This window comes from Canis lupus, chromosome 1, assembly GCF_003254725.2.
Source record: "Canis lupus dingo isolate Sandy chromosome 1, ASM325472v2, whole genome shotgun sequence".
NCBI lineage: Eukaryota > Metazoa > Chordata > Mammalia > Carnivora > Canidae > Canis > Canis lupus.
Window position 1 is genome coordinate 17,575,200 of NC_064243.1, and position 12,855 is coordinate 17,588,054.

Here is a 12,855-nt window from a genome sequence, read left to right on the forward strand (position 1 = left end):
AGCACTTGACTAAAACAGGAGAAATTACTGTTCTTAAACTAGCTGTCTGTACCACGGCTGTTTCCCACGGGTCCAGAGCTTCTATAGCTGAGTGCGCTGGGTGCGCTGGGGCGACACAGTGGAAGGAAGATGCGAGAAAAATTTCAGAGGCCTAACAGGCAAGCACCTGCCAGGAAACGTCCTTCTGTTGTTAATACGGGTCTTGGAGCGGTTCTGTATCTAAGTAATTACTAAAAGCAAGTCATAAGCTTGAAGTCCTAGCACTTGAACATAAAAGTCATGAAATTTTTGACATGACACCCCCACCGTCACACTGAACTTCACAGACAGATGTAAAAATGGTAGTTGTGGAAAAATCGGCCAGAGAATGAGAGTCACGGCTGAGCTTAGGGCTGGCGTTCCCCCCTCCCCAATTCCAGCCAGCCCTGCCGCCCGAGTCTCCCAGGTGACAGGCACGTCATCACGGTTGCCGGTGCCTCTGCTCAGGGAGCCACAGAGCAGCAGAGACGCGCTCTCACAGAGCGGGGTGGAAACTCGGTGTCATCTAGCACAAGCCTCCTTTTACAGGTGTCAATGCAGAGGCCCAGGAAGGATGACTAACTTCTTAAGGTTACCAGGGTGACTCGCCCATCTCCCAGGTTCGACTCAACCATTCTGGAGAGATCTTTTAAAGCCTGACCTTTGGAAACTTGTGTGAACATGAACTGATGTTTTCTTAATGCTTGGCTCTGCATAAAAGGTCGGGCCACCAACCTTACTGGCTCTGCCCCATTCCCCCCCTCATCCTTTTCCTCGCTCCCACCCTCAAAAACCAATAAAATGGACAAGTATGAAAGATGAGTGGTAAACCTGGAATGGGAGCAAAGGAAAGAGAGGTCTCTCCCATTTGAGCTCCCATGTCCTCTTGCTTTCCATGCTTAACTTTTTTTTTTTAATTCTATTTATTTATTCATAAGAGAGAGACAGACAGACATATAGACAGACATAGGTGAGACTCGATCCCAGGACCCTGGGATCACAACCTGAGCCAAAGGCAAACGCTCACACCACTGAGCCACCCAGGTGCCCCTTCCACGTTTTCTTCCATAAATAAAACTGGGAGAGCCAACGCTGAGGGCCAAGGAAGGATGAAAGTGAATCACAAGTCTAAAATTACTCGCTTTCCTCTGAAAGCATGTGAGGAGTATGAAGCACGGAGGGATCCATCATCAGAGCGGGAAAAAGATTATTTTTCTTTCACATGATCACTCCTTACTCTTCCCTGCTGAGGGGACAGGGATGGAGCAGACCCTGGGCTCCACTGGTCACTGTGGTGGGTAACTGAGGTGGTGACTGACACGCAGGGTACACCTGGTCTCACACAGCCCCCTGCTCTGTCCCGAGGGCCTCCTTCACTTGTCACCCTGGCAGAAATCCAACTCAGCCCCTCACAACGGCCCACAGGGCCCAGCAGGGCTCACAACTACTCCAGGGACCCAACATCGGGCAGGAGGCCGAGCAGGACCTGTGTGACCAGGTCCAAGATGCCAAGGTGCTTGTAACTTCATGCTGTGCACCACTGGAAGGGGCTGCTTCTGGACTAGTCCACTGAGAGGCAGGGTCGCCCTGACCTTCCAGTCTTCCTGTGGTCAGTGAACTTACAGCTGCCAAGTCATGACAGCTCAGGTAAGCTGCTCCTAAGATCCTAAAAGCAAGGTTTTACACAACAGGCACGAATATCCACTGGCAATGGAGCCAATATGCCTCTAGAATATCAGCAAGGGAGAAGCTTCTTCAGCAAACACCAATTATTATATCTAAAATATTTATTTTGCAAACATACACAAAACACAGACTAGGATTTAAACTATCAAAAATAATTTCTTAACAATCACGAGGGATTACACTAAGTTTAGTTCTGCTACTTGGATCTGCTCCATGAGGCTCTTGATTTAGAAAAGAGCTTCATTCAAATGAAGGCAACTTCTTAAACCAGAATCAAGACAGAGATTTTTTTTTTCTTTTAAAGGAATAAAGGTTCCTGATTATCACTGACAGTAAGATAAAGCCTCATTCTCGGTTTAGAAGATCTTAAAATAAATAAATGTGTGTGTGCATTAACATAGAGCCACGTGCAATTAGGTGTTCTGCTAACATAGATTTCAAAAAAATAACAAAAATCACCTCTTTTTAGTTTCAATGATTTAAATGACCTGGGCTTTTTATTACTACATAACCGTTCTTGGTATATCAGATGCACAGAACTAGCAAGAAACAGTCCAGGTAGGGGGGGGAAACGAAATGAAAAATCACTAAGTAATTAGTGGGGGTGGGGGTTGAGACTCCCTCTAAAAGCTATAATTATTCAAAATAAAAAATAAAAGCTATACTTATTATCTGAGGAGAAGAGAATCTGAATCTTTTTTTTTTTTTTTTAAATCCATGCCAGGGAACTGTTTCACCCTCACTGTATTATCTAATATGGTGCCACCTGCCACAGGTGCCTTTTAAAATTTTAATTAACACGAAATAAAATGATAAATTCGGCTCCTCAGTCATACTGGCCACATTTCAAATGCCCAACTGCCACATGTGGCTACTGTAATGAGCGACAATGCCAGGCTGGCGTGAGGGAGAAAGCTGCTTCCCTGGATTCTCCTCAGAGACTAGAATCCTGTCCGTCAGCAAACAGCTATTGAAGGAATACATTCTCCATCAGCTACTGGGGCTGCACAAAATCAATAATCAAACACTTGGTCAAATACTTTCAACGCGGAAAAGGCTTGCACAGGTTGGCAATGGCAAATGTACCACTACCACGACATCACTGCTCTTTGTATCTTCTCTCATTGCTCGAGACAATTTTCTTTATCTAAAATTTGATGATGTTGACCAATATGGACTCCCGAGGCTTCCACAATACTCAGGAAGCCATCAAGAAAAGAGTGACCGCCGTGGACTGCAAAATATATTCAAATGCTAACATCCATTTCTCTCACTCACATTCGTGATCTATAAAATATAAGGAGACTGTGAAATTTTCCCACGAGTGCCTTTCAGGTACAATCAAATGGACACACGACAGCACCTCAAATCCTGAGTCCCAAAGCTGCGTCTGTTCAGAAGATGCTGGTTGGGTCCTTCCACCACTTGGAAGGTGAAGAATGCACCCTCATTCCTCTCCTTCTGCTTCCTCTGTGGTCCACTTCCCAGACTGCTGTTGGCTCCACGAAGCTAGCAGAGTGGAGATTATCGCACTCCAATGTAAGCTAATGGTTGGGCAGATGCCAAACTGGGTGGCTCCATCACTCAACCAGCTCAGGTCATGTAGAAGTCCTCAGTTCCCTCCAGGCAGTCACTGGCCACTTTCTTTCATTGGCTGGTTTCTGTTCCAGCCTCCAGTTCTGGTACCACTTCCTTCTTTGAAAGCTCACTCTTGCCTCCACCCAAACCCAAAGCTAAATTATTCCCTCTACTGACTTGGTCTCTGAAAAGGAACACACTTCTATTCTCTGGGAGTCCCACCCAAACTTTCAAAACCAATTTGCACTCAATCACTCAAACAAGGGATTGTCGTAACAGGTTGCTTAAAAGATTCCACTTATACCTCTTAGAGAGTATTAGGTACATAAATTTGCCTTGCCGAGATTTGGGTTTTGTTAGGGAAAAAGGTGGTCATGGATCCCGTCAAAGAACTGGCTAACCAACACTGCCTCGAATTGTGAGATTACAGTTTCAACCTGAAGAGCCTAAACAGAGGACCAACTGATGTAGAAACAGGTGAAATCTTTCCTTTCCAATGCTGAGACTTCTATGTTCTCTCATTGAGACTCTAAAAGGAGAATCAGGCTTCTGATGGCTTATGGAGTCAGTCTCATGCACACACGTGCACTCTCTGCAAGTACCTTGGAGCTTCAGGTTTTTATATAGAAACAAAAATATTTTAACAATATCACTTTTGCTTCCAATTTTTTGGAAGGGAATGTGCTTGAAACCTTTCTTCCTTAATAGCTCCCCCGAGTAAATAATAAATTGCTTGCTATCACATGCCTTCATAATACATCTTCAGAACTTCCTGTGTAAGACATAGTCTTTCTTGGTACTTAACATACAGTAATAGCCATGATTTCATTGCAGCGGTAGACGGAGACTAGGTGATTTAAGGCATTTTAGTTTGTAGGTTATTTATGCTCTTTGCTCAAAGCATTAAAAAAAATTAACAAAATGCCCTTGGAAGGTAGAAACATTTGACTGATCCTCTCTTAGGTGCTACTGGAGTCACTCTGTGCTGCCCAAAGGAAGAAGGGCTAGGATAAGGGAGGGAACAATCTAGAAAACTAAAGCTGAACTACAAGCTGATCCGCCTTTCATCACGGCCTTCAGGTCCTGCTTCCCCACTCTACCTAGATTACCCTCTGAAGCGTGAAGAGATCTTTAGCCTCAATTATTGGTCAAAAGCCCCAACTGCTCTGCTACTCATCTGAGCAGAGAGGAACGGTAGCAACACCACACAGGCTAACTCAGTACAGTTTTTAAAGCTGGAGGGGGTGTTTCCAGCTGACAAGTTCACTCGGAACCGACAGCATCTTTTGTCTCCATGCTGCCTGAGAAAAGCCATACACCCAAATCTGGGAAGCACTAGCTTATATGGATATAGCCCAAGAGAAATAGAGTGTGTCATTCTAGACAAAGGGAACAAATGCTTGAATGGACCCAAAGGATGAATTTGAAAGTAAAGACATTTCAATGACAAGAAGGAGGGTTTGAGAGAGAAAGGGAGCTGTTTTATATGATGTGACAAAAGAAGACCAGAAGCTGGTGGTGCAGACAGGCATACTTGGATGATTTAGATACAGCTGGTTTTTACAATTAAGCTCTCTCCCATCCTCCTGAAACGGCCACTTTCTAGAAAGGGGCAGGACTAGACCACATGCTCTTCATTCCACCCTGCTCCACTGCCTTGAGGAAATATTGCTCTGAAAGATACCTAACCGGAATCCATTAGAAACCGCTGCTCACAACATGCACCATAAAGCAGGTAATGGTCCTTACCGGGAGGTGACTAAGGGGTATGTCCACCTGTCCCAGGAAGTCGTCTCGTGTCTGTTGAGAAAAGAGCAAAGAGTTAATATCCTCATGTACCCATTAAGTGTCAGCATTCTTAAAAAATGTTTGGTATGTTTCTTTAATACAGTGTTTCTGGGATGAGTCTCTGATGGAAGATGCAGCACAGGGTCCAGGGTACAGTAATAGTGCTGTATGATGACAGGCGGCAGCTACACTTGTGAGCACAGCATGATGTATAGACTTGTGCAATCACTATGTTGCACACCTGAAACTAACTGTAATACTGTGTGTCAATTACACTTCATTGAAAAAAAATGTTTCTTTACTAATAGAGACAAAGGGGGAGGGCTTGACACGAGTACAGCAGGGTTGGGTAGAAGGCAGAGGCCCCAGCGTGTGGCAGACAGCCACTGCCTGGAGACCCATGAGTCCAAGGCCTTGTACACAAGATCTTTAGCTGCCTGAGCTCCTGCAGTGTGTCTGCTGCCCACCCGAAAGCAAACAAATCAACTCTTGGAATTGGGGAGCATGCAATCAGTAAAGGAAGGGACATTCAGGTCCACAGAGGCTTTGGGGTCACAGCTGGCCCAGTTTACAGAGACGACAGTAATGAAATGTTAGGAACATTCGAATATGGTGCCGTAAAGAGCTTCCTGGGAGCTGAGAGTCCAGGGAAAAAACAATAATCTAGTTGTTAAGAAATCTTAGAAATTACTTCTCATCAAAAAAATGGCCTCAAGTTTTCAATCTTCCAAGTACACTACTTTTGAATCCAAGTTCATGGATTAGTCTGCTGGTTCATTTCTGGACATACTGCTCTTCTTCCCCCTGTCTCTGTCCTATCCCACAGCATCCATCTTTCTGACTTGAGACCTAGAGGAGATTCACTTGGAGAGCTCACAAGCCCCCTTTTCAGACTCTGGGAGTCATCTGGAAGTCATAATTTAGGTTTAGGAGTCACCGAGCCTGGACCACAGGGTGTCCGATAGGTCTTGCTGTCTCGATGTCCTGCTGTAGAGGTGCTCGTGTCATAGCTTCTGACATTTAGGTGACCCCAGGGTGTAAGTCTGTTACCGTCATATAAAAACATGTAATTGCTTCTACCATATTCAAAATGCCTCAAAAATTCTTTTGGGTGTAATCCGACCTGTTCCACAGCTAGCCTGAGGAAAAGCCCAAGAGAGAATCCAAACTACTAATCCCAAATCCTGGGCTCTTATTTTCACCCTTCCCTGGTTTACCGAGGAACTCTCTAAATTTACAGAAACTACTTTTTAAATGTACTTGAAAAGCTTCTCTTTCTTGCTTGTAAAAAGCAGCAGCTGGTAAATATGAAAGATTCATTGAAATGCTTTGCTGCAAGCTCAAGACTTCCTTTTAGGTAGTTAAAAAAAATTTGATTAACTAGAAAGCTACCTATTCCTCTAAATGATGCATGAAGGAGAGTAAGATATCATCTACCACTGGTCGGATGTATGTGAAGCATGAGCCTAGCCCCAATCCTTACGATGGGATTTCTCCTTCCTTTGATTTTCTTGGCTATATCTGCTAAAACCCACCATGGAGAGACCCCATCTAGTGCAAACCTACGGGTGCCTGTTAATGCCATAGATCTGAACAAAAGCAGCTGTCAGCAGAAGGTCCAGGGAAGGCAGGCATCGTTGATGTCTAAAGAGACAGGGGGACATTTCTGCTCTTTGGTTGACTGGTTTAATTACAAAGCCAGCGGGAATGTTAGTTGACTCTACTATCAAAAACCAGAAGTGTGTTGACTACCGACCATTAAGTTGGACATCTACCTGATGTGAGTGGTGCTACTGCCACTTGCCCCCGGCCCCTCTGCTACCAGTGAAGGAGGAGGACACAGATGCAAACAACCGAAGGTGTGCTCACCTGAAGGGGTCTCACACCCTCCCATCTCTGAAAGGCTACCTCCCATCATTAGCATAAGTGCATCTTAATAAACATTCACAAAACACCTAACAGGCCCATGCTGTTTTGCTGGGGAGAGGTCATGAGAGTTGTGAACTGGTCAAGTGCCTTCAATTTGGTGCAGGCACCTGCCACTAAGGGCTATGGTAGCAAAGCAGGTGGTGTGCTCAGGCCACACCTAATCCTCACAGCAACAGTAGGAGGTGGGCATTAATATGATGCCCATTTCACAGACAGGGAACCTAGAGCCCAGACAGGGGTGTGACCTCTTCAAGGTTCCTATCTGATCAGACCGGTTTCAGAGTCCAGGCTCTCAACTAGTACTCCGTCCTGCATCTTAGTAAGTGGCAGGGAAACACAGCGATGCACCAGCCCTAGGTTTCTAGCTGGGACCCTGGCTCAATACAGTGTGGGTCTGTACTAAGACTCTGATGATGGCACTTTGACGAGACATGGTGGGGTCCTACTGAAATGTCCGTTTTGGGGCGTTCTCTGTGACAGTATCTCCTCTTGGGCCTCTGCTTTCCTCAAACACAGCAGTAACTGGAAACCCGGGGCACTTGCGGTCAAGCTCAGCAGCTTCATTTGGACATTGACAGGCTTTCTCACTCAAATGCACACACAGTTGTTAAAATAGCCGAAGACGAAGCAACCTCACCCATAAGGCAAACCGAAGGCTTTCTCTGGTTTGCATCAAGTGTGATTGTAATAAAAAACCAGGTTGTAAAAAAAAAAAAAAAAAAAAAAAAAATAGGGATCGAGTATGGAACAGCCCACGGTCACAAGAAATTGGCTTAAACTAACATTTCACAACATGGAACATATTGGTAACCATCCCACTGTTGCCAGAACTATAGAAACTTCAGGCAATATAAAGTATTTAGCTTAATGACAACATACCAACGTACCAATTTCAAAACACGTCTTTGGTGCCACAGAAGATCTCTAGTAGGGGGTCAGAGAGCCTACTAGTGGCCTTTACGCCAACACGAGAAGCAGGAGCATCTCGAGGACATCTGGGTCACGGACAGTGTGTGAGGCCACCACAACGTCCTGACGTTACACCAGTGTCATGAAAATACATTAATCAAACCAATTTTTATAATTTGTATTATGTAATTATTTCCATCAAGCATCATGTTAACTAGAAGAGCCTACAAAAACCAGTTTCAGCTCGTCCAGTGAATACTGGCATCTCTGGTGCTTCGGGGGTAACTGCTGTCAGTTTCAGCCTTACTTAGTGTCGCACTCTTTCGGAGGCCGAAGATACGCAGGTTAGTGACACAGATGTAAGTGTTCCCTTCTGACAAGCCACCAAATTACTTTCCAACATAATGACAAGGCAAAACGGAGGCCCTGAAATGTGTCAGATAAGGCGAAGCAGAAACTTCCATTCCATTACTGGGAGCTTGCTAAGAGATGATTAACTGTATCGAAGGTTGCCCTTCCCCCCTTCAAAATAACTATTCCCATTTAAATAAGAAGCAAAGGGACAAGCGTGTGACATCGCCATGGAGAAGTATCGTGCCACCACGGTGAGTCACTGGAACCTGAAGCTCCGGTGAAACCCCAGGACGGCCCTCGGGCTTCTCCCCGGCTTCCCTGGGTGAGCGCTGGCAGCTCCAGCCAGCACCCAAGTGCCCAAGTGGGCGCCAGGCTCCGCTGCCCTCACAAAATAAATGAGACTCGATTTCTCAGAGAACACATCCATCTAAGAAACAAAGGAGATTTTTGATCTTTAGGTTAGAACTGTCCTCGAAGGATGTGACGTGAGGAGTAGCACAGAGGTTGTGGGGAGAACAGGGCTAGGACTCTGCGTGTCACATCAAAGCAGAAGGGGAGCAGAGACCACGTGGGGAGAAAAGCACCAGAAGCAAGTAAGGGGTGTGCGCTGGTATGGCTGGGCAGTGATTTTTTTCTTTTAAAGATGTATTGATGAGAGAGAGAGAAAGAGAATGGAGAGGGGTAGAGGGAGAGAAAAATCTCAAGCAGACTCCCTGCTGAGCATAGAGCCTGCCGTGGGGCTCGATCTCAGGACCCTGAGATCACGACCTGAGCTGAAACCAAGAGTCAGATCCTTAACCAAATGCGCCACCCAGGTGCCCTGGGGACTGATTTTTAAACACGAGTTCCAATTCCACTGGCAGCTCATGAGAAGCATTTTTCACAAACGCCAGGGCCTCACATGAATGCAGTGATTCAAGAAAACTTTCTGTCATATACATGTGAGAACGTGTATTAAGTTATGATCTAAATTTCTTTTTGCGTCACGATCAAAAGTTTAAAAGCCTCTCAACTACATTAAGTGGAAACCATCCGGTACTACCGATCGATCGCCTGGGGTTTTATCCTAGAAACCATTAAGTAGTGACTTTCAAGAAGATTATATTTAGAATTTCTTAAGACAAATGGAAGAGACATACAGAGGAGTCAGAACATAAGCTGCGGAAAAAGAATTTAGGAGTAGAGATACAGCAGGCCTGGATTTTTGTCTATTACAAGCTAAGGTACACATCACAGCTCTAACACTGAGCCAGAAAAAAACCACTTTGCTTTCCCACGAAATGATGAAATGTGACTTCCCCGTCTGCTGCTTCCTTCAGAGCACGTGGCCCGCGCCCCAGCACCGGGACGGAGCTGATGGGGGAAACGGGTTCTATTTTTAGGGTGACTTGGGAAGTATGCACTCTGAATGATCTGAATAATGAATGGCTTGAGAACCTTTTACAGAAGCTTTTAGGCAAAATGTTATAAATACCCCAACCCTACAGCTTAGGATCTGGAGAGTCACTGGAATGTTAATTCACGTTGCGCTGCAGGTGCCATCTCGTTCCCCACTAGAGCACGAGGCCGGCTTCGCCATCGCACGCACGAGGCCGGCAGCACTGTCTTGCTTCCCTTGTCCCACGCGTCGGCCTCGGCCACGCGGACAGAACGGCTGTGACCCACAAGGAGAGGGCGGGTCTGGCCTCCCCGGCACCATGCACTGCAAAATCTAATGTCCCCCACCTGGTGCCTCTGGCTTTCGAGGTCAATTGCTCCAAATATGTCGCCAAACTTACCTTCATCAAATATTCCAGGACCAGTCTACCACAGATGAAAAGATGCAACAATGAAGTGCTGTCTGAATGCACACGCTCTTGCCAAAATTCACTCGACTGGCACCAGAACGTCCAACCAAACACAACTCAAACTTTTCCGTAAAACACATAAGACTTTCATGTTGCCAGCCCCACCGCCATTTAGTTTTTTGAGTTGAGGGACGAGACCTCCTGTTCGCTAGAACAGAGCAAGGTGTGTCCTGGAGACGCTGGCTCTTATTTACGACAACAAACAAGACTTCCATGTCAACAAGATGTCAGGGCAAACCCACAGGACCTTTAGAGGCTCCTGTAAAAGCACACTGGGAAGACGCACAGAGCTTAATCATGCTGGAGGAATGTGTGATCGTGACGATGAGCCATTTTAAAGGACACTTTGCTCAAAATTCAGAGTGCAAAACAGAAGGGGGTAAATAGAGCAAAGAACCACTGTGCTGGCAAAGCCTGAAGTGGCCCCGCAAGAGCAGACTGGCTTCAACCCAGGAGCAGAGCTCGCCCAGTTCAAACAGCTGTGGGAAGGCACCCGTGTGCAGGCTCCAAGGGCCTCCCAGCTGCTGCAGGTACCCGATCATCACAGGAGCAGATGAGACGTGCTCAATGTCCCCTCTCTCCTCAGTGGGCGGAGGTGGCTCAAGAACAATCCATCCGCTTCCTGCTCCAAACATAAGCATACTCCAGAGCACGGGTCAAAGGAGGGCCACAGAAATCACAGCTTATTGCAGGAGGCGCACTTGATCTGAATTTAGGGTCCAATCAACTCTAGAGGTAGAAAGACTGGGAAAGAACTGTGGGTGCTGGACACACAAAATGGGACATCCCTAAAGGGTCAGAGACAAGGTCCCCCTGGGAGAGAAACTAACCAAACCTGTACAACAGAAAGATAATGTGAGCTGCACAGAGAACTTGAAAAATTTGGGGGCGCCCGGAGGGCTTAGTGGTTGAGCGTCTGTCTTCAGCTCAGGTCGTGATCCCAGGGTCCTGGGATCGAGTCCCACATCGGGTTCCCTGTGGCGAACCTGCTTCTCCCTCTGCCTGTGTGTCTGCCTCTGTGTCTCTCATGAATAAATAAAATGTTTAAAAAAAAAAAAAAGAAAAGAGAAAGAACTCTAGCAGTCGCAGGTAAAAGTAAAAAAAAAAAAAAAAAATCAGTTAACATTATTTCTAATGATGCAGTGTAGTTGTCCCAGTACAACTAAAATGTCATCATAATGTGTGACGGACATAAAGGTCATTACTGAAGTGTCTTACACTCATTCATTTCACGAAGCCCTGGAGATGGGTGTGCACGCGTGGCCCGCAGCACCCCTCGATCTGGACCACGCACGTCTCCAGGGGGCCCATGTACCTGCAGCTCTGGGATGCGGGCACCCCACGGCCCAGCCGCCACCACGTACTTGGGGCACACAGAACCAGGACCACGGGACCTCCTGGAGGGGAGGGACCCAGTCTGCCCGGGGCTAAGGGGATGGGATCTGAAGCAGGGCGACAAGCAGGGCCGGGCCGAGGGTCTGGACCACGCCCTGGGCTCGTTCGGGAGCGTCCTGCTCCTGGACGTGCCTTCGTCGCTGTGTGACGAGGGGACAGGCGAGATCCCGGATGCCGAGTCCCCACGACAGTGCCCATCAGGGCCACTTGCGAGCCGGCGTTACTGTGGACGAAGCCGCAACACTGACAGCGCTGTCGCTGACTTGATAGTGACACAGAGCAAATGCACGAGGAGCAGCAGCAAAGGGCCGAGGAAGGGAGGTGGTGCGGCCAGGCCGCCGTGCCATCCAGGCAGTGGGCTGCCTGCAGAGTGCCACACTGTGGGTCACCCTGAGGTTCATCTCCTCTATGTTCCTGTTTGCAAAGAGAAGTCTTCCCCTTCAGTCAGTCCAGACAAGCTTAGTAACACAGACCTAGGAGAACACACCATGGCCTCATTCGTCTCTTTGGGGGAATGAAGAGGCCATGGCCCATCACCCCCCGACCCCACAGGGTCTGGGACACAGCCCGGCATCACATTTATCCGCTACACCTGCTGCAAAGCTGCCCAGTCATATGAATGACACTGATGGTTTCTTAAAATGCTGTGTTTCTGGTTTTATCCTACAACTTTTTTTTTTTTTAAGATTATTTATTCATGAGAGACAGAGAGAGAGGCAGAGACATAGGCAGAGGGGAGAAGCAGGTCCCTCCCCTGCAGGGAGCCTGATATGGGACTCGATCCCGGGTCTCCAGGTTCATACCCCGGGCTGAAAGCAGGAGCTTAACCACTGAGCCACCTGGGGATCCCTGTTTTAATTTCTCAAGATTGCAGAATAATTCTCTCAAGATAAGTATCTTATTTCTTCTCTGGAGAAGTTTTAAAATCAAAATTTGGGGCAAGTAATTTAAATAATAGATTATATGCATAAATGAAAAAAAAAGTGAGAATACTTTTGGATTCTCTCTGAACTTAGCTATCAAAGAACAGACCTGAGTAACCTAAAGAAATTCACGACATCCGCCTTTAGCAAGCAGAGCAGGGTCAAGGAATGATTGGGATATTGGGGAAAAGGGAACCTAAGTAACCAGAAGTACAACGTTTGATTTCATTAGCATGGATCCTGCTGAAAACTCTTCCTCATAGATCTCTGTGCCTGGCCAGCCAAGGGTTTGGATGTGTGGAATACTGTACTCAGGCAACAGGAGACTACGTATAACTCAGTGTGGTCTCATTCTTGGAATTTTGATGGGTGAGGACTGTGACCTAGAGCTCTACAGTTTACACAAGGACACTGATGGACTTTCCATA

General features: G+C 46.7%; 1 protein-coding gene across 1 annotated transcript in view; it reads right to left on the reverse strand.

The window, feature by feature from the left end:
• The window catches only part of NEDD4L (NEDD4 like E3 ubiquitin protein ligase), a 338,701-nt gene that overhangs the window by 76,439 nt on the left and 249,407 nt on the right, over window positions 1-12,855 (reverse strand). The window contains 1 exon segment of the mRNA XM_049111433.1: window positions 5,032-5,082. Coding sequence (XP_048967390.1) covers window positions 5,032-5,082 — 51 coding nt within the window.